Source organism: Mytilus edulis, chromosome 2, assembly GCF_963676685.1.
Source record: "Mytilus edulis chromosome 2, xbMytEdul2.2, whole genome shotgun sequence".
In the NCBI taxonomy this organism is placed as follows: domain Eukaryota; kingdom Metazoa; phylum Mollusca; class Bivalvia; order Mytilida; family Mytilidae; genus Mytilus; species Mytilus edulis.
In genome coordinates, this window is record NC_092345.1 from 6,479,639 (window position 1) to 6,506,388 (window position 26,750).

General features: G+C 32.8%; 1 protein-coding gene across 10 annotated transcripts in view; it reads right to left on the bottom strand.

Moving 5' to 3' along the window:
- Positions 1 to 26,750, bottom strand: part of LOC139511306 (diacylglycerol kinase beta-like) — a 142,738-nt gene that overhangs the window by 95,460 nt on the left and 20,528 nt on the right. For 5 of the 10 annotated variants that reach the window (XM_071297939.1, XM_071297941.1, XM_071297938.1 and 2 more), the window contains 4 exons: positions 25,208 to 25,300; positions 24,146 to 24,201; positions 20,949 to 21,075; positions 15,551 to 15,709 (listed from right to left, as the gene is read on the bottom strand). In XM_071297939.1, the coding sequence (XP_071154040.1) occupies positions 15,551 to 15,709; positions 20,949 to 21,075; positions 24,146 to 24,201; positions 25,208 to 25,271 (406 nt within the window). In that variant the 5' untranslated portion in view covers positions 25,272 to 25,300. Of the gene's footprint in view, positions 1 to 14,894; positions 14,917 to 15,550; positions 15,710 to 20,717; positions 21,076 to 24,145; positions 24,202 to 25,207; positions 25,301 to 26,750 lie in introns of those variants that run through there. The other 5 variants (XM_071297936.1, XM_071297934.1, XM_071297937.1 and 2 more) reach the window with 2 other exon arrangements.

Consider the following 26,750-nt stretch of genomic DNA (forward strand, 5'->3'; position numbering starts at 1 on the left):
CTCATGTCTAATGTTTTTAATATTTGATGATGCCTATACATTTTTTTATATTTTAATTCTAGACTTTGTAGTTATCTATAAGAAAGATTAGGCATTGATAAGCGTCTGAGGCCAAGTTTTTTATGATCTCACGAACATTTTACCATATATAGATATAAGAAGATGTGGTATGAGTGCCAATGAGACCAATCTCCATCCAAGTCTCAATTTATAAAAGTATTCCATTAATTTCTCCTTTTGTAGATCAAGATTTTGTTTGAGCCATCATGGCATCTTCTGATATACCATTACAGAATGTACATTACTTAGTCAGTTATCTACCTTGGGTATTGACATTTGTTATGCTGAATATTTAACGCCCACAAATATTAGATCGATGGCCAACAAACACAAAACTGGTACCTCACACATAAAAGCTTACTGGTACCCCATAAAAAGAAGATTGATATCAAAACTGGTATGAAACAAATAATGGTACCCATAATATAAGTTTTATAAGTCCCAATCCATAAAAATGAATGAATCCATAGTAACACAAGCAGGACAAGGTGTCCTATGGACACATATGGTTGTTTATACACAAGCAGGACAAGGTGTCCTGTGGACACATATGGTTGTTTATAGATGTGTTAAGATTTGCAAATCAAATTTCCATCAAATTATCATAATTCAATTAAAATTCAATGTTAAGTCATTTTTTATGGTCATAGCTAATTATTAAAAGCATTAAAGCCATTGCAACAAAGTATATCAAAAAGACCCCAAAAAAACTACATGTACCTACCATAGAATTGACTTCTTGGTATTAAATCCTTAAATCCTTCAGAAGCTACAGCCATCTTGTCCAATATATACCTTCAATTAATCTTTGATAATTTGTTCTTACAGGTAAATATCAAAATTTACCATAATTTATGTACTAAGAAATATCTTCTATTTTCCAGCTTTAATCAGAAATTTTAACTGTTTCTTGAAACGGTTTTTCTCTTATTCAATAAGATATCCACTAAAGAGTTATTTAACACTTCAATCTATTTCCAAGATTTAATCAATTTTCTAAAATGTTGTTGTTTTCAAACCTCAGCTAAACAAAATAATTCCTAATCTACGCTCAATATCACCTTAACAGGAATATATTGTCTCCATAAATATTCAGTTTTACGACATTGTGTCAAATCATGACAAAAACCAGATGTTTGTGATAATTGTACCCACCCACAACTATTACTTTAAGTGCACTGTAAAAAACTAGTCTTCTAAATATCTAATTCTAATGAATATCTCCTGCTTTTATAGCACTATATTGAAATGCAGAAAAAAAAATCCACACAGTACAAAGCGACTTGAGAATGGCCAGAAAATGGATTTTTCCCACCCACATGTCTGTGGGGAAAACCTTTAATCAAACCGTATAAGTTCTCAATTTTAACTTGATATGCTAATGCACTATTCATAGAACATTATACTATTAATGCAATAAAAAAACACACACAACATTAGCATATTTACCAGTGCTAATGGGAGGTATACACTAATAGATATCTTCACTTCAAGGCGCCATATTTGTGGCTAAATTCCTAACTAACACTGGTACATCCAAAACATCATTTCTCTCAAGGTTAAATACGTTAATAGAGGACAAACATTTTATCAATTGACCCAGTACCTAGTGACTGAATACAATCAATGGTTGCAAGAAAACTTTCAAATATTTCTGGGAATTAATTTCATATTCTTTTTAAGATAATGCATATATATGACCTATAATGTTTAGTCAAGGTTTGTCTGATGTTCCAACCATAGTAATAAATCTTTCCATGGGACTATCATGCAATAATGATGGGTATTTCTAATTTGTACTACTGGTATGCTGGACATTTGAGAACACGATTTTATTTTTATTTGTTTTGTGTTTTAAAGCCACTTTTAAACAGTCTGCTTTTGGGCTATTTAGTGGTGGCCAGTTTTTATTTGTGGAGGAAGCCAGAGTGCCCACAAAACCACCAACTTTCTATAGGAAAACTGACTAACATAGTCAATTAAGATTGGAGTCAAGTCCTCATGCACAAGCAGGATTCGAACTCACAACCTTAGTGTTGACGGGCTAAAAATTACAATAGTACATGTAACTACTTAGACCACTTTGCCACTGAGGCCCCATTGAGAACATGAATTCCAAATCTGCAGGTCATCATGGTTAAAGGTCTATGTAAACTCTTGTTATATATGTTTTGGTCAAAGGTCAGCCGGGTCATCAGTATTTGTCTTTTGTCATTTCTTTAAGTGTTTTTACTTTTTTGTGGGTTAAATCTCACCCCTTATTTTATTGATTTTGTAGTAACATTGTGTCATAGATCAAATTTATTCTTGAATGTTCACTTGTTTGTGTTAATATGTCTTTTGATTGAGTTAACTCAAGCCATTTCAATTGATATTTTTAGTGTGTCTTTCTATGTTGTGACTTGTTTCCAGTAAAGGTGAAGGTTGGTACCTTTCAAAATGTTTAAACCCGCTGCATTGTTAATGTTTAAAATCCTGCCTTTTTTTGCATCTGTCCTCTTTCAGAAATCCTTCTGTTCAGTGGGTGTAGTTTGTTGGTGTGGTTCATAAGTGTTTCTGTTTTTCTATATAGATTACACCGTAAGTTTTCCTGTTTAAACGTTTTTATACTAGTCATTTTTGGGGCCCTTTATATCTTGCTGTATGGCTCTGTGTTGAAGACTGTACCTTGACCTAGTTTATTATAATTTAGTTTCTTGTGTACAATTTGGAAATTAGTATGGCGTTCATTATCACTGAACTAGTATATATTTGTTAAGGGGCAAGCTGAAGGACGCCTCCGGGTGCGGGAATTTCTCGCTACATTGAAGACCTGTTGGTGACCTTCTGCTGTTGTTTTTTCTATGGTTGGGTTGTTATCTCTTGACACATTACCCATTTCCATTTTTAATTTTACTATAATGGTTTAGTTTTATGACTTGGATGGAGAGTTGTCTCATTGCCACTCATATCACATATTCTTATATCTTTTTGATGTTGATGGCAGTTCTTCAATAAGTTTTGATTTATTCAGCTCTTCCAAGACTCTGGGTGAGGCAAAGTTCACATACTGTAGTTACATTATAATTCAAGGGACACTAAATTAAATGGATTTAGTGGACAAAGGTAAACCACATATTTCATAAAGGTAAACCACTTATTTCAATGTATAGGCAGTACAAATATTCTATTGGCTAGTAGTGTACCCCTGAAATTATATATACCAAGACCAAGAAATGTCTCGCCTTCTTTATTAATCATTGATATTATTCTGATAGTCCTAAAGATAAAGCTTTATTACAACTGTCACATAAATTTAACCAAGAAAACTAAACATTGACCAATGAATCATGAAAATGGGATCAATGTCAGATGAACAATGCCAGGCAGGCATGTACAGCTAACAATTCTTTCATACAACAAATATAGTTGACCTATTGCATATAGTTTAAGAAAAACAGACCAAAACACAAAAACTTAACACTGAGCAAAGAAAGCACTGTTAAAATGAGGTCAAGGTCAATCAAACCTGCAGGACTGACATATAGATCATAAAATATTTCCATACACCAAAAATAGTTGACCTATTGCAATGAGTATTAGAACTAGAGGCTCTCAAGAGCCTGTGTCGCTCACCTGTTAATGTGTTTACTGATGTCGGCCATCTTTGTTGGTAGGCGGGGTCGTTAGACACTCTTTTTAAAAATAGATACCCTAGTATTATGATTGTGGCCAAGTTTGGTTAAATTTGGCCAAGTAGTTATAGAAAAGATTTTTATACAAGTTACAAAAATGAGGAAAAGTTGTTTAATATTGACTCTAAAGGGCAATAACTCCTTAGGGGGTCCTCTAACAATTTTGATCATGCTAACTTATTTGTAGATCTTACTTTGCTGAACATTATTGCTGTTTACAGTTTATCTCTATCTATAATAGTATTCAAGATAATAACCAAAAACTGCAAAATTTTCTTAAAATAACCAATTTAAGGGCAGCAACCCAACAACAGGTTGTCCGATTCAACTGAAAATTTGTGAGGGGATATATCTTATTCTGATGGACATTAAAATCTTGAAAGATTTGCCCTAAATGTCTTGGTTTCAAAGATATAAAGCAAAAACTGCATTTTACCACTATGTTCTAATTTTAGCCATGTCGGCCATTTTGTTTGGTAGGCTGGGTCATCGGACACATTTTTTAAACTATAAACCACAATGATAATTGTCGCCAAGTTTGATTAAATTTGGCAAAGTAGTTTTAGAGAAGAAGATTTTTAGAAAAGTTACAAAAAATGATGAAAAGTTCTTAAAAATTGACTATAAAGGGCAATAACTCCTTAAGGGGTCGACTAGCAATTTTGGTCATGTTGACTTATTTGTAGGTCTTACTCTGCTGAACATTATTGCTGTAAACAGTTTATCTCTATCTATAATAGTATTCAAGATAATAACCAAAAACTGCAAAATTTCCTTAAAATAACCATTTCAGGGGCAGCAACCCAACAACAGGTTATCCGATTCGTCTGAAAATTTCAGGGCAGATAGTTCTTGACCTGATCAACCATTTTACCCCGTCAGATTTGCTCTAAATGCTTTGGTTTTTGAGTTATAAGCCAAAAACTGCATTTTACCCTTATGTTCTATTTTTAGCCATGGCGGCCATCTTGGTTGGTTTGACGGGTCACGCCACACATTTTTTAAACTAGATATCCCAAGGATGATTGTGGCCAAGTTTGGTAGAATTTGGCCCAGTAGTTTCAGCGGAGAAGATTTTTGTAAAAGTTTACGGACGACGGACGACGAACGACGGACGCCAAGTGATGAGAAAAGCTCACTTGACCTTTCAGGTCAGGTGAGCTAAAAAAGACCAAAACTCAAAACTTAATTTTGACCACTGAACCATGAAAATGAGGTCAAGGTCAGATGACACCTGCAAGCTAAACATGCACACCTTTCAATCATTCCATACACAAAATATAGTAGGCCTATATATATTCATACAGTATAAGAAAAAAGAGCAAAACACAAAAATTAACTTTAACCACTGAACCATGAAAATGAGGTCAAGGTCAGTTGACACCTGCCAGTTGGACATGTACACCTTACAGTCCTTCCATACACCGAATATACTAGACCTATTGCTTATAGTATCTGAGATATGGACTTGACCACCAAAACTTAACCTTGCTCACTGATCCATGAAAAGAGGATGAGGTCAAGTGAAAACTGTCTGATGGGCATGAGGACCTTGCAAGGTATGCACATACCAAATAAAGTTATCTTATTACTTATAATAAGAGAGAATTCAACATTACAAAAAATCTGAACTTTTTTTTCAAGTGGTCACTGAACCATGAAAATGAGGTCAAGGACATTGGACATGTGACTGACGGAAACTTCTTAACATGAGGCATCTATATACAAAGTATGAAGCATCCAGGTCTTCCACCTTCTAAAATATAAAGCTTTTAAGAAGTTAGCTAACGCTGCTGTGGCCGCCGCCAGATCACTATCCCTATGCGTAGCTTTCTGCACCAAAAGTTGCAGGCTCTACAAAAATGCCAGTTTTCCTCAATCAAAGAAAATTAGCAACCACAAAGATAAATAAATCCACATTATCGCTATTTTGTGACTTTTTCCTTTGATCTTTTTTTGTGATATTTTTCATATTATGTTACACGCTTTTGATGGAAAATTATCACTGGAAACTAAGCAGGCACGTGGCGTTGCTAGCGACATAGAATTGACAACGTTGTAATAGGGAAAATAGCAATAAACAGATTATCATTGGTCATCTCAACTCGATTGCCTTTCTCCCTTTCACCGTCCTGGCTCAAGCAAGAAAATCAATCTCGTTGAGATGATCAACGATAATCTATAAGTATTGCAGAGACACCTGTCTGTAATTGAAGACTATATGCTGACCTTTAGATGCATCTTGGAAGTTTTATATGTGGCTTGGTTACTGTCTTGTTGATTTAAATGCGGTACCACATATTCATTTATTCAGAAAGAAAAGCAGCAAGCACAAAATCAAAATCTATGGATTGGTTTGGAATTGAACCCATGACCTCCTGCACTAAAAGTACTTACTGGTATATATAGGAGTACATGTCATATGTCCTAGACCATAATTAGTATAAGTTGACTTACATGCAGATCATTATTACCTATTTATCACAACTGTCACAGAATTATAGCAAATCTATTGACCAATACAATAGGAATAAATCATTGTAAGTCATATAAATGTACTACTAAAAAATATTTAATTTCTTAAAGTACACAGAAAAAATCCATATAATTTCTATCTGAATTTTTCATTAATACTTGCAATAGTTAGAGTTTCTTACAATTTAGTAAATTCATAATGTAAAAATATTTCCTGGAAGTATGTTTGTATAATTATGGAAATTCTGACTTTTAAATATGGAAATTAAGGAATTAATTGCAATAATCACAATCATGTAGTAATTACTTCATTCTGCACATTTTTTGTCCAGCTGCACGTAGATTGTAAACTCTTGTAAAACATTTTGGTATTGATTCTCAAAATATCAACAAACCTTAAAAAAGTGTTTACTTAGTCAATAGACTTATAAAACATATAAAGAAAAACCATTCAAATAAGGAACAATTAGGGAGAAATCTAATTGTATAAATTATACTACGGATTGCTACTGACATTTATTTAAGGAATGACTGTAATATTTTTTCTGTCTATGAAGAAATGACATAAAAAAATTTGGTGCACACTGAATAATGCGCATAGCGGGTTATTTAACAGTGTGCACCACATTTTTTATGTTATTTCGAATAGACAGAAAAAATATTACAATCATTTCTTATAATTTAATTCTAAATTCCATTTTAAACCGTAGAAAACCATGAAAAAATGTTGATTACGTCACGGTCACATGACTAAATTATGTCTATGGGCTCATAACAAAATAACGTCAGCCAATCAGAAGACGCGTTACTGCCGTTACATCCAAAATTAAATTATTCTGGACTATTATAAATGTTTAAATGGGGAATGTGTCCATGGGACACGGATGTTGCCAAATCTTCAGAAGAGACCAAATGACACAGAAATTAATAACTATGGGTCAGCGTACAGCAATAAACAATAAGCAAAGCCAATTCTGCAGAGTCAGCTTTAATGTTTAGACCTCCACTTTATGTTCTGACCAGTGAACTTAGTGAAATACCTCTCATATCATTTATTGGATTACACAGACTAAATACAGAAGAATTTCTGGAGCCTCACATTCAGCACAGCCTTAGAAAATAAATACAATAAAGCAATAATACAACAGCTATATTAATCATCGATTGTCCCTGATTAATTTCACCTAAATAAACAAAATCTGTCAGGAATAGCCATATAGCTATAGGTACTCGCTATTATTTGATGGTCTTTATATCAATTTATCCATTACAATAATAGGAAAACTGACATTAAGAATAAATTAACATGGAGTCAGTGGATATATGAGGCATGATATTAATGATGCCATAGGTACTGATTATAGGGCTTCTTTTTACTTAAGTAATTCCTTAACAGGATTCATAGAGCCAATGAAACCTTCATTTTCAAATTAAAACTTAGATAAATAGGTGTTATGGGGCAAAATATTTCACCTTGTATCATATGGAAAAACACTGAGGAGTCCGAACATTTGACACTAATTCCAAAACCTCACCTAAGAACATCCTTACCAGTTTAAAGACGGAAAATGGTTGTGCCAAACCTGTAGGGATATACCAACAACCAATGACAAGACATCACAAGAGTGCACACGCTGAAATGTCTCGCCTTCTATACTAATCATTGATATTATGTTGATAGTCCTAAGTATAAAGCTAAGCTTTAATACAACTGTCACATAAACTTAACATTAACCAAGATAACTAAACAAAGACCAAGGAACCTTGAAAATGAGGTCAAGGTCAGATGAACCATGCCAGGCAGACATGTACAGCTAACAATGCTTCTATACAACATATATAGTTGACTTATTACTTATAGTTTAAGAAAAATAGACCAAAACACAAAAACTTAACACTGTGCAATGAACCGTGAAAATGAGGTCACGGTCAAATAAAACTTGCGCGACTGACATAAAGATCATAAAATATTTCCATACACCAAATATAGATGACCTATGCCATATAGTATTAGATAAAAAGACCAAAACTCAAAAACTTAACTTTGACCACTGAACCATGAAAATGAGGTCAAGGTCACATGACATCTGCCCGCTAGATAGGTACACCTTACAATCATTCCATACAACAAATATAGTAGACCTATTGCATATAGTATGAGAAAAACAGACCAAAACACAAAAATTTAACTATAACCACTGAACCATAAAAATGAGGTCAAGGTCAGATGACACCTGCCAGTTGGACATGTACACCTTACAGTCCTTCCATACACCGAATATACTAGCCCTATTGCTTGTAGTATCTGAGATATGGACTTGACCACCAAAACTTAACCTTGTTCACTGATCCATGAAATGAGGTCGAGGTCAAGTGAAAACTGTCTGACAGACATGAGGACCTTTCAAGGTACGCACATATCAAATATAGTTATCCTATTACTTATTAATTATAATAAGAGAGAATTCAACATTACAAAAAATCTGAACTTTTTTTTCAAGTGGTCACTGAACCATGAAAATGAGGTCAAGGACATTGGACATGTGACTGACGGAAACTTCTTAACATGAGGCATCTATATACAAAGTATGAAGCATCCAGGTCTTCCACCTTCTAAAATATAAAGCTTTTAAGAAGTTAGCTAACACCGCCGCCGCCGCCGGATCACTATCCCTATGTCGAGCTTTCTGCAACAAAAGTTGCAGGCTCGACAAAAATGGCATCTAAAGATGAACAACAAAAGACAGGAAGGATTCTTTACAATATGATGAATTCTACTTAATGACAAATGAATAAAAGGAACAGAGACCAATTTGGTTAGAATCTAACAAGATCAAAATGGCACTACTTGCATTGGCGGATCCAGGGGGGGGTTCCGGGGGTTGGAACCCCCCTTTTTTTGGACGATCAATGCATTTGAATGGGAGCATATAGTTGGACCCCCCCCCCCTTACTCTGGGTTGGGAACCCCCCCTTTTTAAAATGGCTGGATCCGCCCCTGACTTAGAGGTCAACGCTAAGGTAACATAAAGCAGAAACTATTTTATAAAGTTGTCAATACATTAAACAGAAATCACCAAAGAAAGTTTAACAAAAGAACTGAATTCCTATGTCCCAGGCCCCTTGTTGCACATATTTTTCATAAATTCAATTTAAAATATTTCAATGGGGCATAATTTATTTTTAACAAGAATGTGTTCATAGTACACAGATGCCCCACTCGCACTATCATTTTCTATGTTCAGTGGACCATGAAATTGGGGTCAAAACTTAAATTTGAAATTAAAATTTGAAAGATCATATCATAGGGAACATGTGTACTAAGTTTAAAGTTGATGTAACTTTAACTTCATCAAATAAAATTGAGAATGGAAATGGGGAATGTGTCAAAGAGACAACAACCCGCCCAAATAAAAAACAACAGCAGAGGGTCACCAACAGGTCTTCAATGTAGCGAGAAATTCCCGCACCCGGAGGCGTCCTTCAGCTGGCCCCTAAACAAATATATACTAGACCAGTGATAATGAACGCCATACTAATTTCCAAATTGTACACAAGAAACTAAAATTAAAATAATACAAGACTAACAAAGGCCAGAGGCTCCTGACTTGGGACAGGCGCAAAAATGCGGCGGGGTTAAACATGTTTGTGAGATCTCAACCCTCCCCCTATACCTCTAACCAATGTAGTAAAGTAAACGCATAACAATACGCACATTAAAATTCAGTTCAAGAGAAATCCGAGTCTGATGTCAGAAGATGTAACCAAAGAAAATAAACAAAATGACAATAATACATAAATAACAACAGACTACTAGCAGTTAACTGACATGCCAGTTCCAGACTTCAACTAAACTAAAAACTACCTTGACCAAAAACATTAACCTGAACATCACACTATCATTTTATATGTTCAGTGGACCATGAAATTGGGGTCAAAACTATAATTTGGCATTTAGAAAGATCATATCATGGGGAACATGTGTACTAAGTTTCAAGTTGATTGGACTTCAACTTCATCAAAAACTACCTTGACCAAAAACTTTAACTTGAAGCAAACGGACACACGGAGGGAGGAACAGACGGACGGAGGCACAGACCAGAAAACATAATGCCCCTCTACTATCGTAGGTGGGGCATAAAAAGTTGATCAGCCAATATTATAGAACATGCCTGAGATATTGCTGATAATAACCTATAGTATAAGTTTTATAAAAATCTGGCAAAAATTATACCTGTGAAAGCACTAATAAGACTTACATCCCAGCTCCTTTGTTCTAACTGAGCCGGATCACCCCAGTTTGAGTTTCTTTGTTATGCATGCTTTCCTTTGTTCTGTAACATTTTGGCCGGAATGTCAAATCCACTATAAAACTTATAACTAAATATACAATTATACGGAAAAGACTATCTATTAAAATTCAAGTAGAAAAAATCCAGTGAATATGCTGGGATTCGAACTCCAAGACCTTTAGCATATCAAGCCACGACACAACCACTACACCAGGATGACTGGATATGTACTATTAGTAATTTAACCTACTTAAAGGAAGTAAGATATTTATATAAGTGGGGCGAGTTGGCAGACCTTTATTCAGTGGGGTTTAAACCCTTTTCATTAATTGTGAGTCGATAAACAAGAGTGGGGCGATTTTTTTCATAAAGTGGCGATATAGGTTGGGCCGATTGGCCAGTGGGGCGAGTTGACATTTTTTTATATCTACTCATCGTGCTCTGGGGTCAAAAAGGGAATAAATCATATAGTAATGTATAAAGTATATTATAATGGTTGTGTGGCGTTCTAAACTAGATTTTATGAATTGTAAATGATTTTTCGTCTAATCTAAAACAGCTGGGATATAAAATAGTTATCCCACTGGGACTTGGTGTGTCAGTGTTAGATCACCCTCTGGCCTCCGGCCATCGGGGTGATCTTACACTGACACACCGCGTCTGAGTGGGATAACTATTAATGGACAGACAGTATTTCAATGTCCATTGTAATATTTAAATATTAGGTGGCATTTATAATTAACTTATAAAACTAGACCAAAGAACTTAAAATACTAACTAATCATTTTTATCAAAAGTTCCTCTCTAGACCCTCAAATTGATTACAAGCATTAGTAGCAATTAATATGAAATATGTTCACTATAATTTGCTGACCATAATACATCCCAGAATAAAGAATTCAATCAATATTAAATAAAGTAATTCCATTTAAAGCATGCTATAAACTGTACTATATGATTCAGACTCTATCAACACGGTAAATCACTAAAAATGTGGAATAAATATTTCTGTAGGAGTGTAACTGAATCAACTGGCCTGACAATATCAATCAATAGAAAAATTCTAAATTCAAACAAAACCACAGCTTTTACACTCATACTTAATCATATAATTGTTGGGTCCATTGGTTTCTACAGGTGGGAAGAGAAATCATCTGTAAGTCAGGGGATACTCTAGTGTTACACTCATACTTAATCATATAATTGCTGGGTCCATTGGTTTCTACAGGTGGGAAGAGAGATCATTTGTAACATCTGTAAGTCAGGCGATAATCTAGTTCTTGACATCATCTGCATATCATGTGTAACGCTGGTCTTTGAAGTTATAATAGTGGGAGGGGGAGGATTAATAAACTTTTTACGGGAACTAAAACATCATGATTCCCTGGATCTCAGGGATCCCTACACCAAAAGATTAAGTTTCTCAGGGATTCCCTACACCAAAAGATTAAGGTTCTCAGGGATTCCCTACACCAAAAGATTAAGGTTCTCAGGGATTCCCTACACCAAAAGATTAAGGTTCTCAGGGATTCCCTACACCAAAAGATTAAGGTTCTCAGGGATTCCCTACACCAAAAGATTAAGGTTCTCAGGGATTCCCTACACCAAAAGATTAAGGTTCTCAGGGATTCCCTACACCAAAAGATTAAGGTTCTCAAGGATTCCCTACACAAAAAGATTAAGGTTCTCAAGGATTCCCTACATCAAAAGATTAAGGTTCTCAAGGATTCCCTACACCAAAAGATTAAGGTTCTCAAGGATTCCCTACACCAAAAGATTAAGGTTTTCAAAGATTCCCTGCAGCAAAAGATTAAGGTTCTCAGGGATTCCCTACACCAAAAGATTAAGCAAACCCTTAATCTTGCGCTTCCTTGTGTTCAGGATATTTATAAAAGTTTCCAGGTACTAAATCCTTTAGTCCCAAAAAATCTCAATGAGGCCAGATAATGGACTCAATAAGGATCTTTTGGGAGTTTAGTTTATCAAATATGTATCACTGTGTCTGCATATAATATATGAATCATGTGATTCTCTGATCCCTGGGATCGTTCAGGTGAGAGGTTAAGTCACTGGTCTTCCTAGAAAATATCATACCTTTCTTCTTAGAATATATCATGAAAGCCATTTTTACCAGAGGGAGTTAACTTTTATATTTGGAACAATTACAAATAGATTTTACAGAAGACCTAAATATCTATCTCACAGTTTGGTATTCATTTTCATATAAAAATAAATATCTTATGTTTTGCTAAAAATATGACAATGAAACCGAAAAAGACTTCTAATTCACACTTACACAAATAAATATCTAATTATAGGCTCTAACAATGAAACAAAAATAGTTTGTAGGTCCCAAACAGCTTCTAATTTGGTCTTTACGCCTTCATGTAAATGCATAATTAAGGAGATCTATCATTACAAGTGTTAAAGATATAACTAAAAATATATAGTTCTGCTTTTAGCTCATACAAAGACCAAAACAAAACAACTCCTAAATTGGAAGTCACACTTCTATAAATAAATGTCTTAATTTCACTTGTCTTGCTAACACTCTTGACTATGTGTCGATCACAAATAAACTAATACCATTATCACAGCCTAACCTGTTCCTATGCCCTAAAGAAAGCTCAGAAATCAATTGTTAATTCGGTAGTAAACATGTCAAAATTATGATTAAATATGTTATAAACGGACAATATAATGTCTTGATATTTTATTAAGTATCCTACTCTAGATCTTATTAACCTCTAGTGTATCTACCTCCCGATCTCTACCACCATCTCTACGACTTCTGCCGTATGTTGGAATACTGGATTTATCGGAAATCAATGACAAAAGCATTCATTTTCTTACTCCAAGTAAAACAAAGGAATTAGGCTCTATGATCTACACCATTTTTGTCGTATTATGTGTTACTATTTATAGATTTGCTGTTGCAGCTTGTCATTTGTTTAACATGTTGGTCAGTTCAATAATTGAATATGGAATGACAATAAATTGGTAACACAGATTAAACAACTCTTTATATCAAAGCTGTATTAACATTTGATTGCTGGTAAATAATCAACTTCCATATAAACCCACTTTTGGACAAAAAATGGTGAAACTATTAAAACCAAGTCAATAAAAACAAATATATACAAATATGACAGTAGAAAACCTGGTCTTATTCTATTCTGTTTTTTTCCATCAACACACAATTAACATTGTCCTTTTTTTTACCTAGAATTTAACTTACATTTATACAAAATATCAAGCAACTGAACCCATTTCCCTGGTAAAAAAACATGACATAAATATATTTTCCAACATGAATTCATTGTCTTTCATTGTATGATAGGACTACAACTTTTACCGTTTTAATTTGAAAAAACAAAAAGGATTTCAAATCTACCTTTAGCTATAGGACCCTGCATATTTTTGAAAGGTGTTAAGTATCTTATATTTATGAATCTTGTTTGTATCGAGCATCTAATATGGCTTCAAACTTTAAGATTTAGTCAGGTTTATCACATTATATTGACCACAAGTGTCTTTTCTGCACTAAATGTCCAGAATATATAAAATAATTATCAATAAGTTAAAAGTTCATTTTGACAGGCTTGAAAAATAATTGTTGGATTTTTTATTGCATCTTTACAAAATAATAAACAACAAACAGATACTAGAAGTTCACAATTTACCCACTTATAAGCGAGTAGCTACAAATTTTACCCCCAAACTACACCAGCCAATTTTCCATCAGTAAAAATGGCAAAAAGCATCTGATGTATATAGAAGGGTCATAAGTGTTGGATTTCTGACATGAAATGTAAGCTAATTTATAAGCAGATTAACTTTTACTCAATCATCAAGGTAATGGTCTTAAATAATAAGTATCAGTATCAGGGGTGGATCTAGCCATTTTCAAAATGGGGGTAACCGTTCCAAACTGAGGAGAAAAAGGTAGAGGGGATAAATATAATGAAGGCTATCTTAAAATCACAAAAACACTAATAGAGACCTGATTAAGAAAATGCACATTACAAATACCTAGATTCTCTAACTCCCCTCCTTTCTACAAGCCTCAAGGTGGAAATAATAAGTTTGACAAGACTGTTACATAATTTTGACCACTTACCATTATGTAGAGTATTAACAGTGTGATTGAATGACCTACCATTATGTAGAGTATTAACAGTGTGATTGAATGACTTACCATTATGTAGAGTATTAACAGTGTGATTGAATGACCTACCATTATGTAGAGTATTAACACTGTGATTGAATGACTTACCATTATGTAGAGTATTAACAGTGTGATTGAATGACTTACCATTATGTAGAGTATTAACACTGTGATTGAATGACTTACCATTATGTAAAGTATTAACAGTGTGATTGAATGACTTACCATTATGTATAGTATTAACACTGTGATTGAATGACTTACCATTATGTATAGTATTAACAGTGTGATTGAATGACTTACCATTATGTATAGTATTAACACTGTGATTGAATGACTTACCATTATGTATAGTATTAACACTGTGATTGAATGACTTACCATTATGTAGAGTATTAACACTGTGATTGAATGACTTACCATTATGTAGAGTATTAACACTGTGATTGAATGACCTACCATTATGTAGAGTATTAACACTGTGATTGAATGACTTACCATTATGTATAGTATTAACAGTGTGATTGAATGACTTACCATTATGTATAGTATTAACACTGTGATTGAATGACCTACCATTATGTAGAGTATTAACACTGTGATTGAATGACTTACCAGAGTATTAACACTGTGATTGAATGACCTACCATTATGTAGAGTATTAACACTGTGATTGAATGACTTACCATTATGTATATTATTAACACTGTGATTGAATGACCTACCATTATGTAGAGTATTAACACTGTGATTGAATGACTTACCATTATGTATAGTATTAACAGTGTGATTGAATGACTTACCATTATGTATAGTATTAACACTGTGATTGAATGACTTACCATTATGTATAGTATAAACACTGTGATTGAATGACTTACCATTATGTATAGTATTAACACTGTGATTTGACTTTTTTGACGATGATCTAGAATGAGTGGATACATCAGGTGTACTATCGTCTCCAGCTGCTAACGATTTCTCTATGGCAGGATTGGCGGTTACAGCAACAGCAGGATGTGTGGACGCTGATGTTGACCCTGCAGATAAGAAAATATTTCGATAAAATTTTATATATTGTGTCATATATGCTTTTTCTGACTGAGTTACCAGATAAGGTTTGCCGCCCTTTATGCTGATATTTTAACCCTATCTAATACAAAGGTTAAATATTAAGCATAAATGGCCAACCAGTGGTAAAATCTTTATAAATTCAAACCTCCATGTATTATTTCTTAAACTTTTAACTATTTCAAGAAAATAAGTATTTTGTATATGAATTCAAATATCATCCTAAGCTTGTAAAAAAAGAAGGGTGTAGCAATTAATTTCTATTTCAGGCGTGCATTTTATTTCAGATTAAATTTAGAACATAAATGTCAGGTTCCAAGGTCTTCCCATAAGAAATCATGATAATAGAAGCACAATCTGTCAAATTAATCTTACATAATGTCTATTCTTACTCCCACATCTACTTAATATTTAATGCCTGACATTTATAATATTCTGTCATCATAAAATAGAATTAAAATTAATTAGGTGAGATGGTCCAGAGCGGGGTTGTTGCGTAACCACTACCCTATAAAGTCTGTGCTAAATTATCCGTCAGATTGACACAAACAGACCACAGTGCCAACATTGCTAGACATCAAGATCCTGAAGGCTATAATAATCGGGTGATAATATCAATATATTAAAAAAAAATTGTTTTCCTAATATTCATATTTCATAAGTAGTTATAGTTTTTGAAGTATTTTAATCCCCTGGCACTCAAAAGAATAGCCCACAAAGTTTTCATACTTCCTACACGTCAACATTTTGAGTAAAAATGTGAAAATATGATATATTTTTTTAAATCAAAAGACGTATTAGTTTGGTTGCTGTCTACATTTCCCCGAATTCATCTTATTTCAGTATTTCAAATTATTGAACAAAAACACTTTAAACTCCATCTGGTGAACCAACGCCTGTGTGAATCATTTCTTTAGAGTCCCTGAACACTTTAAAAAGAAAATACATGTATTGTTGAAAAATAAGTATTCAAATTTATGATATTTTCAACTTGATTTAGTTTGAAATATACAAAAAGTGTTGCATTGTTATTACCTCGTGTTTTCCAGATTGTGGTAAAAGACATTGGTCTAATGGTCAAACCATTTAACTTATACAATTGTTGATCTAACAAAATGTGATGTCTGATAAAATTGTGGGAATTTTGAGTTATATCAAATGGAATGTCCAGTGACATTATTTTTCTACCAGTAGTTTTAAAATTCTCCCTTCGAGTATTCAGCATGTTTGATAACTATGATTTTTTAGTTAACACATTAGTACAATATATCATAAAGGCATGTATTATTAAGGTTTAAACTGAAGGCATTTAAACGTCCTATTTTTTAGCTTTTCTGTTGATATGGTCTTAGATTTTTTATTTGAACCCATTTTAGTACATCAATAGTTCAATAGTATTTATAGGGTTATCTTAGCTCCTGTTTACCTATGAGAATTGAGATCAATTACATAATTTACAGTTTAAAAAAAAGTCATAGTTTCAATCTTTTCTGTTTAAAAGATATTTCACGATTTCTTACTTTACACTATTTTTGTACATCAATAATTCAATAGAATTCGGATTACCTCAGTTGAAATTGTGTGTATTTTGCAGCAATTTGAAAGCAGACAGGAATTCATTTTGTCAACAACACATCATACCTACTTAGTAGGTACCTACCAATTTGAATCAGAATTAGTCCTAACATTAAAGTAAGTTTCAACATACACATAATGTATTAACACTCATCCTTTTAGATGATTTGACCAGACAGAAATGACTGTCTGTGTTTTAAAGCATCTTTAACATCTACACACAATACAACACATATCTACAGAGATACCTTGGCCAATGAAAAATGTCATGCAACTTGAAAACAAAGAAGGCATGCATTTTACATTCCTGTTTTTGAAGAGACAGTTAGATAGATAGACAGATTGGTACTATTCATATATATGAATGAAAGGAGACATGATTGATTGATATAAGATTGTTGGGTGTTAAACACCCCTTTCAGTACTATTGACAATTTTGGGGTAGTCAATTTAATGGTGGAGAAAGTCTGATTGCTCTAAACCATTTTCTACTTAAGGAAATGCCTGTACCAAGTCAGGTAAATGACAGATGTTACCCATTCTTTTGATGTGTTTGAGCTTTTGATTTTGCCATTTAATTATGGGCTTTAATTTTGAATTTTCCCTCGAGTTTGTTATTTGTGTTATTTTACTTTTCAGCAAAAAAAAAACTGTCAATTAAGATTAAAGTTGAAAATACTTGCCATAGGTGAGATTGAAACTGCAACAACCCTAGTGTTAAAAAGTAAGATACAATGTGGAACTACTAAGACCACTAGAACTCCAAGGACTTTAGGGAGTCGAGGATATATGCCAATGAAACAGCAACCAAACAATACAAATAACCAAAAGACATCTAGAAGTCAGCATTAAATCCTCAATAGGCTAGCTGATAGTTGTCCACACAATTTACCATAGAAGTCAGCATTAAATCCTCAATAGCTGATAGTTGTCCACACAATTTACCAATCTCTAAATCACCATAACAAATAACATGCATATTGTCCCATACTGTATTACCAGAAATTATTGCCTGCATTTATTATAGCGATTTTTCAAAATTGGACAAGAATGCGAGTTCAATTATTGCAATTTAAGAAAAATTTACATAAAGACCTGGTTTAGTTATCAAAATGCAAGTTCTTATTATTGTGATACTCAACAAGTCACATTATTCGTATATTAAAATGAAAACCTCAAAATAAATTATGACAAGAATTTTCAGTGCTTTAAAAAGCCCTTAAAATTTGAGGACAGACCGCAGTAAATGTCCTGCATATAAGAAACATTTAAGAACATTTACAAAACAAAACACACAGTTAACCAGCAAAACCTTGACTATACTTATACTGGGTATATAGAACCCCTTAAAGGCCTCAAATATGAGGGTGTACTAAAAAAAAAAATGTGTAACCATATATTATATGAAAACTAATCTTATCTTAACCTTGATTTTTATTGACGTAAAAATATATTATAATAAACTAATATTTAATCTAGATAAATAAAACCAAACCAGGAAAAGGAAAGCTTTATCTAACTACTGCAGATTGTAATTTTATCTCCCATGTCACCCAAGAAACATGAATGTACTTTGAACCCTTAAGTTGTGTTTATTTTTATGACAATGATTTTTTTTCTATGATACTGACACTGGAGAATAAAAACTAATGACAATATCAACATAAAATAATTAGAAAAAATAATAAGAGTGGACACAAAACAATGTTAAGCCTGCTGATACCAATTACTTTTAATGACAATCAATTCTCAGGTGAAGATTCCATGAAACTAGTCATGCTCAGGTGCAAATGCTCAGGTACATGTATTGAATTGCCATACCAAGAACATATCACGTTTTATTTCTGAGAAGTAATCTAAAAACTTAAAATAGACCCATGAAAAACAAGTTGATGTCAAGGTAATTGTTAAGACAGATAAATTGTGGATTCATTATTACTAAAGGGGTACTTAATCAGGGAAAGATCCAGCCATTTGAAAAAGGGGGGTTCCCAACCCAGAGTAAAGGGGGGTTCCAACTAAATGCTCCTATTCAAATGCATTGATCGGCCAAAAAAAAGGGGGGTTCCAACCCCAGACCCCACCCCCTGGATCCACCAATGTTATTTTTGTGTATTATGAAGGTATAGGTGCAAAAGCATGAATTTCAGTGCTAAAAAAAACAAATTTCCTAAAGACTTGCAAAAAGAATTAAGTACCCACAAAAATAGATTTTTTTCCTCATGACTACAAATGAAAATAAACATACAGGTAAAATCCTGAAAACAACTCCTCAACAAAATATTGTGGGTCTGCCATGTATAGCTACTGCAGACTGAATCCAGGAAATTATTCTGATCACTGGGGCTTTAAAATGATAGTAAGGCCATATAACATAGGTAATTCAAATGTAGAACTATTGATGATTGATGTTTAACACCACTTTTAGCACTAGTGGAGTAAGTGTGCCAAGAGAGAACCAGCCACCTTTGATAGAAAAACTGACAATCCTAGTCAATTAAAATCAGAGTCAAAATCAACTGTAAAATGCCAGATTTGAATTTACAACATCTGTGTTGACAGGCAAAGGATACAGTAGTTAAATTACTTAGACCACTCAGCCACCTAGGCCCATTTGAGCCAGCTCAGTTACCAAAAACTATATCATTCAAAGTAACCCAGGTGGCTGAGAGTACTCATATTGTACTGAAAACAACCTGAGTACTAAAGCAGAAAAATAAGATCATGGCCATATGTCATAAGTCAGATGAACACAAAGTCCCACACAAACAATCAACTGTTATTCACATGCCAAATACTGTTAATTATTGAGAGGTTTTCATTAATGCAAATAATAGGACATGGTGAGTATCCCAATAATAAATTTGATTCTGAACTCCATAATCGATGCATGTATTTGTATTCAATTTTTTCTTATAAAATGACAGTAATCAATCTCTTTTTTGTCCATTCTTAAAAAATTGCAATAAAGTCCATGAAATTCCTGAATTTATGGTAGTGTTGACTTATCATGTATAGCTGTTGAGGAACAGACCTAATCCTGAAAACTTAACCTGACCACTGAAGCATGAAAATTAGGTCAGGTGACAATGACAGTATAACAAGAACAACAACTATATCAGTTTTTGTAAACTTATGTGAAACTTGGAATAAGATATTGAGGTATTTTGGAAGCTTTAAACAGCACTGCAATTTCCAAAGTAATATTAAATGTAAGATACTACAAAAAGAAACCAGAGCCATAAAACAGATCGGAAAAATATTAGAATTGAGAACAGAAACAAGACATGCATATAACAGCAAGATTTACATTTAAATTTGTAAAAAAACAAAAGAATAGATTCCATTCTGCACTGACATATAACTGATACAACAAAACACATGCAGCCATCAAAGGGGTACCTGCTCGACTACGTTTCCCAGACTCCCCGCTGTCATGACGACTATGACCTTTCTCACCATGGAGACCTAGTCCTTGGAGTTTTTCTGTCAAACCATGAATTTTTTCTACAAAGCCTTGGTGTTTTTCGCCTTTGTCAATATGTATATCTGCACCAAGGTGCGTTATGGGAGCACAGACTGTCTGTGTTGCCGTGACAGCAGCCACATCTCTGACATGGTGATAATCCTTACCAGTTGTTGTTGGTGGTCCAATCGGCTTTTTCATTAATGATAAAAACAAATGTTTACATAATTCCTCTGGTATCTCTGCCTCCATATAGCTGTCCATAAACTTTCTAAATCCATCATATACCATGGGCTGAAAATACATGAAAATAAATTGTATTCTTTATAAAACTATGTTGGGGGTTGGTTTCTGGATTTCCAGGTCAAATCCAAGCTTCCTCTGGTTGATGGGGATTAAACAACATGTTCTATACATTCAAGCACTTTTACATTGGACTTTTTTACAGGGTAAAACCATTGACTTTTCTTACATTTATCAATAACTACATACTTCCAGTGGATAAAAGAAAATACTTTAAGGAAAATTTATCTAAAAATTAGAATTTTCAAAATGTTAAGGTTTTATCCAAAAAAAACTTTTACAAAAGGTGTTGAAATTGAAACAAGAACTGCTTTCCCTCCTGAGGACATCAGTTCACCCTGGTATGAAGGTATTTGTGTTTTTTAATCTGTAGGAGTCTTTGTTTGTGTTTTGTTTGTTTTCCTGTTATTCTGGGGGAGGGTGGTGGGAGGGGATATGTTGTTGTTTAACTTTTATTCAACTTATGTTTTTTTATTGTTCCCCTTGAGTAACATCTCCCTCTTTTTTTTGGCAAACAACAAAGAAAGCTTAAGAACAAAAATTAAGAAAAGAATGTTTTAATTAAGTTTTCTCATTTGTGTGAACCATATATATAATATTCCTCAAATTATCAAAAAAATATCATAATAACCTATATAGATAAGAGCTATAGTTACACAGCTAATAAAGCTGCTTTATTAGATATGAAGCAATAATATATGGTCAATGCCTCTTTATATGGCATGGTTATGATAAAACAAATCTAGAATATCATATACTGCTGTTCCTTTGATTTTTTCAAGTTCAAGAGTCAGTTTACAATAGTATATTTGACAGACAAAAAAGATATTGCCATATATTCAATCATATCTTTATTTTGTGACTCAGATAGAACTACACAAGAAAATAAGCTTTGAAGAATATAATATTTGTTTTACAAATTAATAACTGGTTTACAATATGTTTGTTTTATATCAGCATAAAAATAATAATTGTTAATAAATATTTATTATATCATTGTAATGTATAGTATAGGGTCAGAAAAATCATACTTTAAATATTGATTAAGTTATTTTACTTCTTAATAAATAAAGGATATTAAATATGATACTGTATTTGATACTTGATTAATATAGATAAATAGTTTATATTTAGGACAACAAAATTTAATAGAAGATTTATGATTTAAAATTTAACTGATTCTTAAGTTGTATATATATATGTGAATAATAGATGATAGATGTACGTCAATTGGTTTGTTTATAGTATTGATATGGTATTTGTCATGTATTAGATTATATTTTTATAAACTAATGTCACTGAATGACAAACAAAGGCATCAATAGCAAGTCATTATACAGATTTATTTTTTTAGTAAATAAAATCTCAGCAATTCTTGAAACAGAGTTGTTTATCTCAAAAACTGTACAATATTTAGGAGTTTGTGAAAAATGCTCTATTTTCTCTCATATGTGCTATGTATCCTTTTGGAAAGTACTGGTCACATTTTGTAACAGATGGATGAACAAATGGACAGAAGGACGAACCAACGAACAGACCAAGGAAGGGACGCACAGACCAGAAAACATGATGTCACTTTACCATCATAGAAGATATAAACAAAAACAAAATAGCAAAAACAAATGTCTAAACACTGTCAAGGTCTCAAGTGTCACAAGTCTCAGAAATAAGTAGAATATAAACTTTTTTTTTGTTTCATTGGCACTCATACCACAATTTTCATAAAAATTCTAGCACAAAAGATGTTTCTCAAAAAACATTAACATAATGGTTTTGGCCTTATATTATTTGCTGATAATTATAAATTAATGATTATATCGTTAATGATCCATTCAGTCTGTTGAGTAGTATATTGTTTGATTTAAAAACTTATTGACTCAGTTTCAATTATATATTTTGTATCGCATAATACAAGTTTTTATGAACTAAAGTTAATATCAGTTAATGGCCTCAAGTCAATATCAATCTCCCTAAAAACTAACGCTGACCTCTACCAAATATTCTATATGTAAAATGTTTAGCAAGATGTATATAAATAGGCTCTAGGAATCAAGCTTTCAGGACAAGAAACATTATCATTTATTATCAGCTGTGGCACATAAGGCTTTCACATTATCACTGTAAAAATGATTTTCTTTTCTTTAATTCAGAAAAGAATATCAGTCCAAAATGTTTCTTGTCCTGTTTTCTGTATATCCCCTGACAACATTTATCTGTTCAATTTAATTAAACTAGATCCTAGCTGGGTTCTGTATATTTTTATACAAATACTACTTGATTTCACATTATTTCACCAATACAAAAACACAAAAGTATACAAAATAAAATAAACATTTGTAACTGCTAGTAGTCCTTTGTTAATTTACGTATTATTGTCATTTTGTTTAGTTTCTTTTGTTACCTATTCTGGCATCGGACTCAGTCTTTTCTTAAACTGAGTTTTACTGTGTGTATTGTTGTATGTTTGTTTTTCTACATTGGCTAGATGTGTAGGGGAGGGTTGAGATCTCAAAAACATGTTTAACCTCGCCACATTTTTGCGCCAGTCCCAAGTCAGGAACCTCTGTCCTTTGTTAGCCTTGTTTGATTTTTAATTTTAGTTTCTTGTGTATAATTTCCAAGTTTAGTATGACGTCCATTATCACTAGTATACATATTTGTTTAAGGGTTAGCTGAAGGACTCCTACGAATGCAGGAGTTTCTCGCTGCACTCCTCAGGCAAAGTTGACCTTTAATAGATTTTAGTTGTTATTTTTAGGTCCTATTTGGACATATCAACTGTTTTAGTTAACATAAAACCTTTGCTTTCAAAAATTCAGCTTTAAGCATTCAATAAGCAGGTAAATCCAGAAGAGTTCTGGATGCATGGAATTTATGTTTTTAATAGGTTTTTTTTTTTTTATGTTGTTGGAATGCTTTGTCACTGAATTTGCCTTTAAACCACCTTATAAAATTAGTAAGATAAGTGAGAAAAACATATTTTAGTATATTTTGAGACATTATAACATCAAAACAGATACCATTAATGGTGATAAAATAATTAACTAACAAAGATACCTACCTCGTCACAGGAGATGTGTAAATCCTCCAGAACATCTTTTAACTTCTTAGATGAATCTGTAATATAAAAATTCATTATAATATACAACATCAAAGATTTTTATTTATGTTCAATTATTTTCATGGATGCCAATTTTCATAAATTGACACTGAATTATATATGAGATTAATGTACTCCTTTGAACACTAATTTGGTGACCATTTTATTTCCAAGAGTTGAAAAATATCAAGAACATATAATGTAAACATTTTATCTTCGGCTTATACAAATACATACAGAAATTTGGAAATTGTGAAAAATAAATCACAGCGACGTAGGCAAGAGAGTACAAAGCCAATCATACAGTATCAGTGAAAGTATGTTGGTTTACAGAACAGAAAACATGTTGGTTTATCCACAGTAGGCAACTTAAAGAATGTTTGAATTACAGTTAATGAACTTATAATTATTTCTGTGTTTTAACCCTTGTTTGAAACACCTTTAATCAGCACTGCACAAGTCCCACAGTTGAGAAAGGTAATAATTTATAAATATTTTAGATGGATATTTACACCTCAAAATGATAGGAAAGACTGAAATAAGTGGTTTTTTTTCACAGTAATTGGACAATTTCACTTAAGCAGGAAAAAGTAACATTGGCCATTGAACCATGAGAATCAGGTCAACTGACACCAGTTAAATAGGCATTTAGGTATCAGAAGCCTGTAGTCTATCATAGTTGTTTTTTTCATAAATTGTTTTGTTATAATAATAAATAAGTAACTAGTTTTCTCAATTGAATTGTTTCACATATTCATGTTTAGGTCTTTTAAAGAATGGGTTTTCTTACTTGTTGAAGGCCATACATTTGCCTATAATTGCTTACATCCACTTCATTTGAACTTTGATGGAAAGTTGTCTCATACCATGTCTCTTTATTTTGATGTATGTACATCTTACACTGATTCTATTTACAAGATAAGGCTAAATTATAACTTATAGTAATTGATTTAAGCAAGAAAGCTTTTAACTTTATTCATTGCTCCCAAAGAGGTCAAGGTCATTTTATGCTTTTATACTTACAAGATATATATTCCTGGAGTTGATGGAACTCGGTAGGACTTAACTTTTGCCACTGAAATGTCATTCTCTCATCATTTTACTGTACAAACAAACCTGAAAACAAATAAAATTATATCAATGGTTATCACATATGAACAATTCTAAACATACTGAAAAATCTTCAATAAATTTTCGACAAAACTAATTGTTTCCATGCAAATGTTTTCCCTCGGACTATTGGTGTACATACATTGTACTCTATTCTTCTATTAGAAAAAATGTTGGTAACAAAACGTATGTTGTCCAAAATCGGGATAGCTTTTAGTATTTACTTATGGTTGAGTTGTTTCTCACTGGCGTATACTTATCTCCATGCACAAAGTTCCCATCTGATCATTTACAATTCAATTGTTTTAGGTTTTTTTCCATTTAATTGTTTAACAATAAACCTATTATGTTTCTGATTACATAGTAAATTACTGAATGAGATTTGTAATATGAGACTGTCAAGTACTTTCTCTATGGGTTTACAGGTGAAAATTGAATCCAGTCTTTACAAGGCAAGAAATGTAGGAAGTTTTGTGGTATTGTTTTGTAGGGTGATCTTGAGATACAATTCAGTGTTTGTCTTTCCTGGCTTGCAGAATCAACTCAAGATGACTCAAAGCAAAACAGGTATTTGGGTATCAGTATCTTGGACATTGTTTATTTCAGACAATTTTAGTCTTAATGACATTGTATACTTCTAAATACATTAAATTGATTGACTGCTGTTTGTTTTATGCTGCAACTGTCCGAAGTAAGAAACCTGCTGTTCAGTGGTTGTCGTTTATTGATGTGGTTCAAAGTGTTTCTTGTTTGGCGTTATTTTAATAAATAAGACCATTGGGTTTGATGTTTGAATTGTTTTACACTAATCATTGTGGGGCCATTTATAGCTTGCTGTTTGGTGTGAGTCAAGGCTTCATGTTGAAGGCCTTACTATGACCTATAATTATTTACTGTTTACACATCGTGACTTGGATGTTGAGTTGTCTCATTGGTACTCATACCACTTTTTTTTCTACATCATGCAAATTAAATTAGGATATTGAATCATTATACAGCACACCATATAAATATGACTGAAATGAGATGTTGGGTATAAATCATCAGACAGCAACCTAGGTACTGTACACAAAAATCATAACAAATCTTTAAGTCATTGTACATACTTCCACAATAAACAAGTTGCTGCACCATATATATATCATGATTTAAATAATCCCAAATGTCAAAACTTGTACTGCTAACAACACTAATTACCTATAAATGACATGTTTATTACCCTAATTAAAATTGATAAGTTGATATGCTTCTATATACATATGTGTATAATACCAGAAATCCATCCTCCATGAAGACCCTCATAACATGGGGAAAGTTAAATTTTAAAGTTTGAAACAACATTAAGTAGTTTTGGCAGGTGTGAGATCCTCCTCCCCCTCATAAGAACTTGGAACATTGCCAAAATCCAATCTGTTTCTAATATGCACTGCTTTGATGCCTTAATGTCGAACAGGAG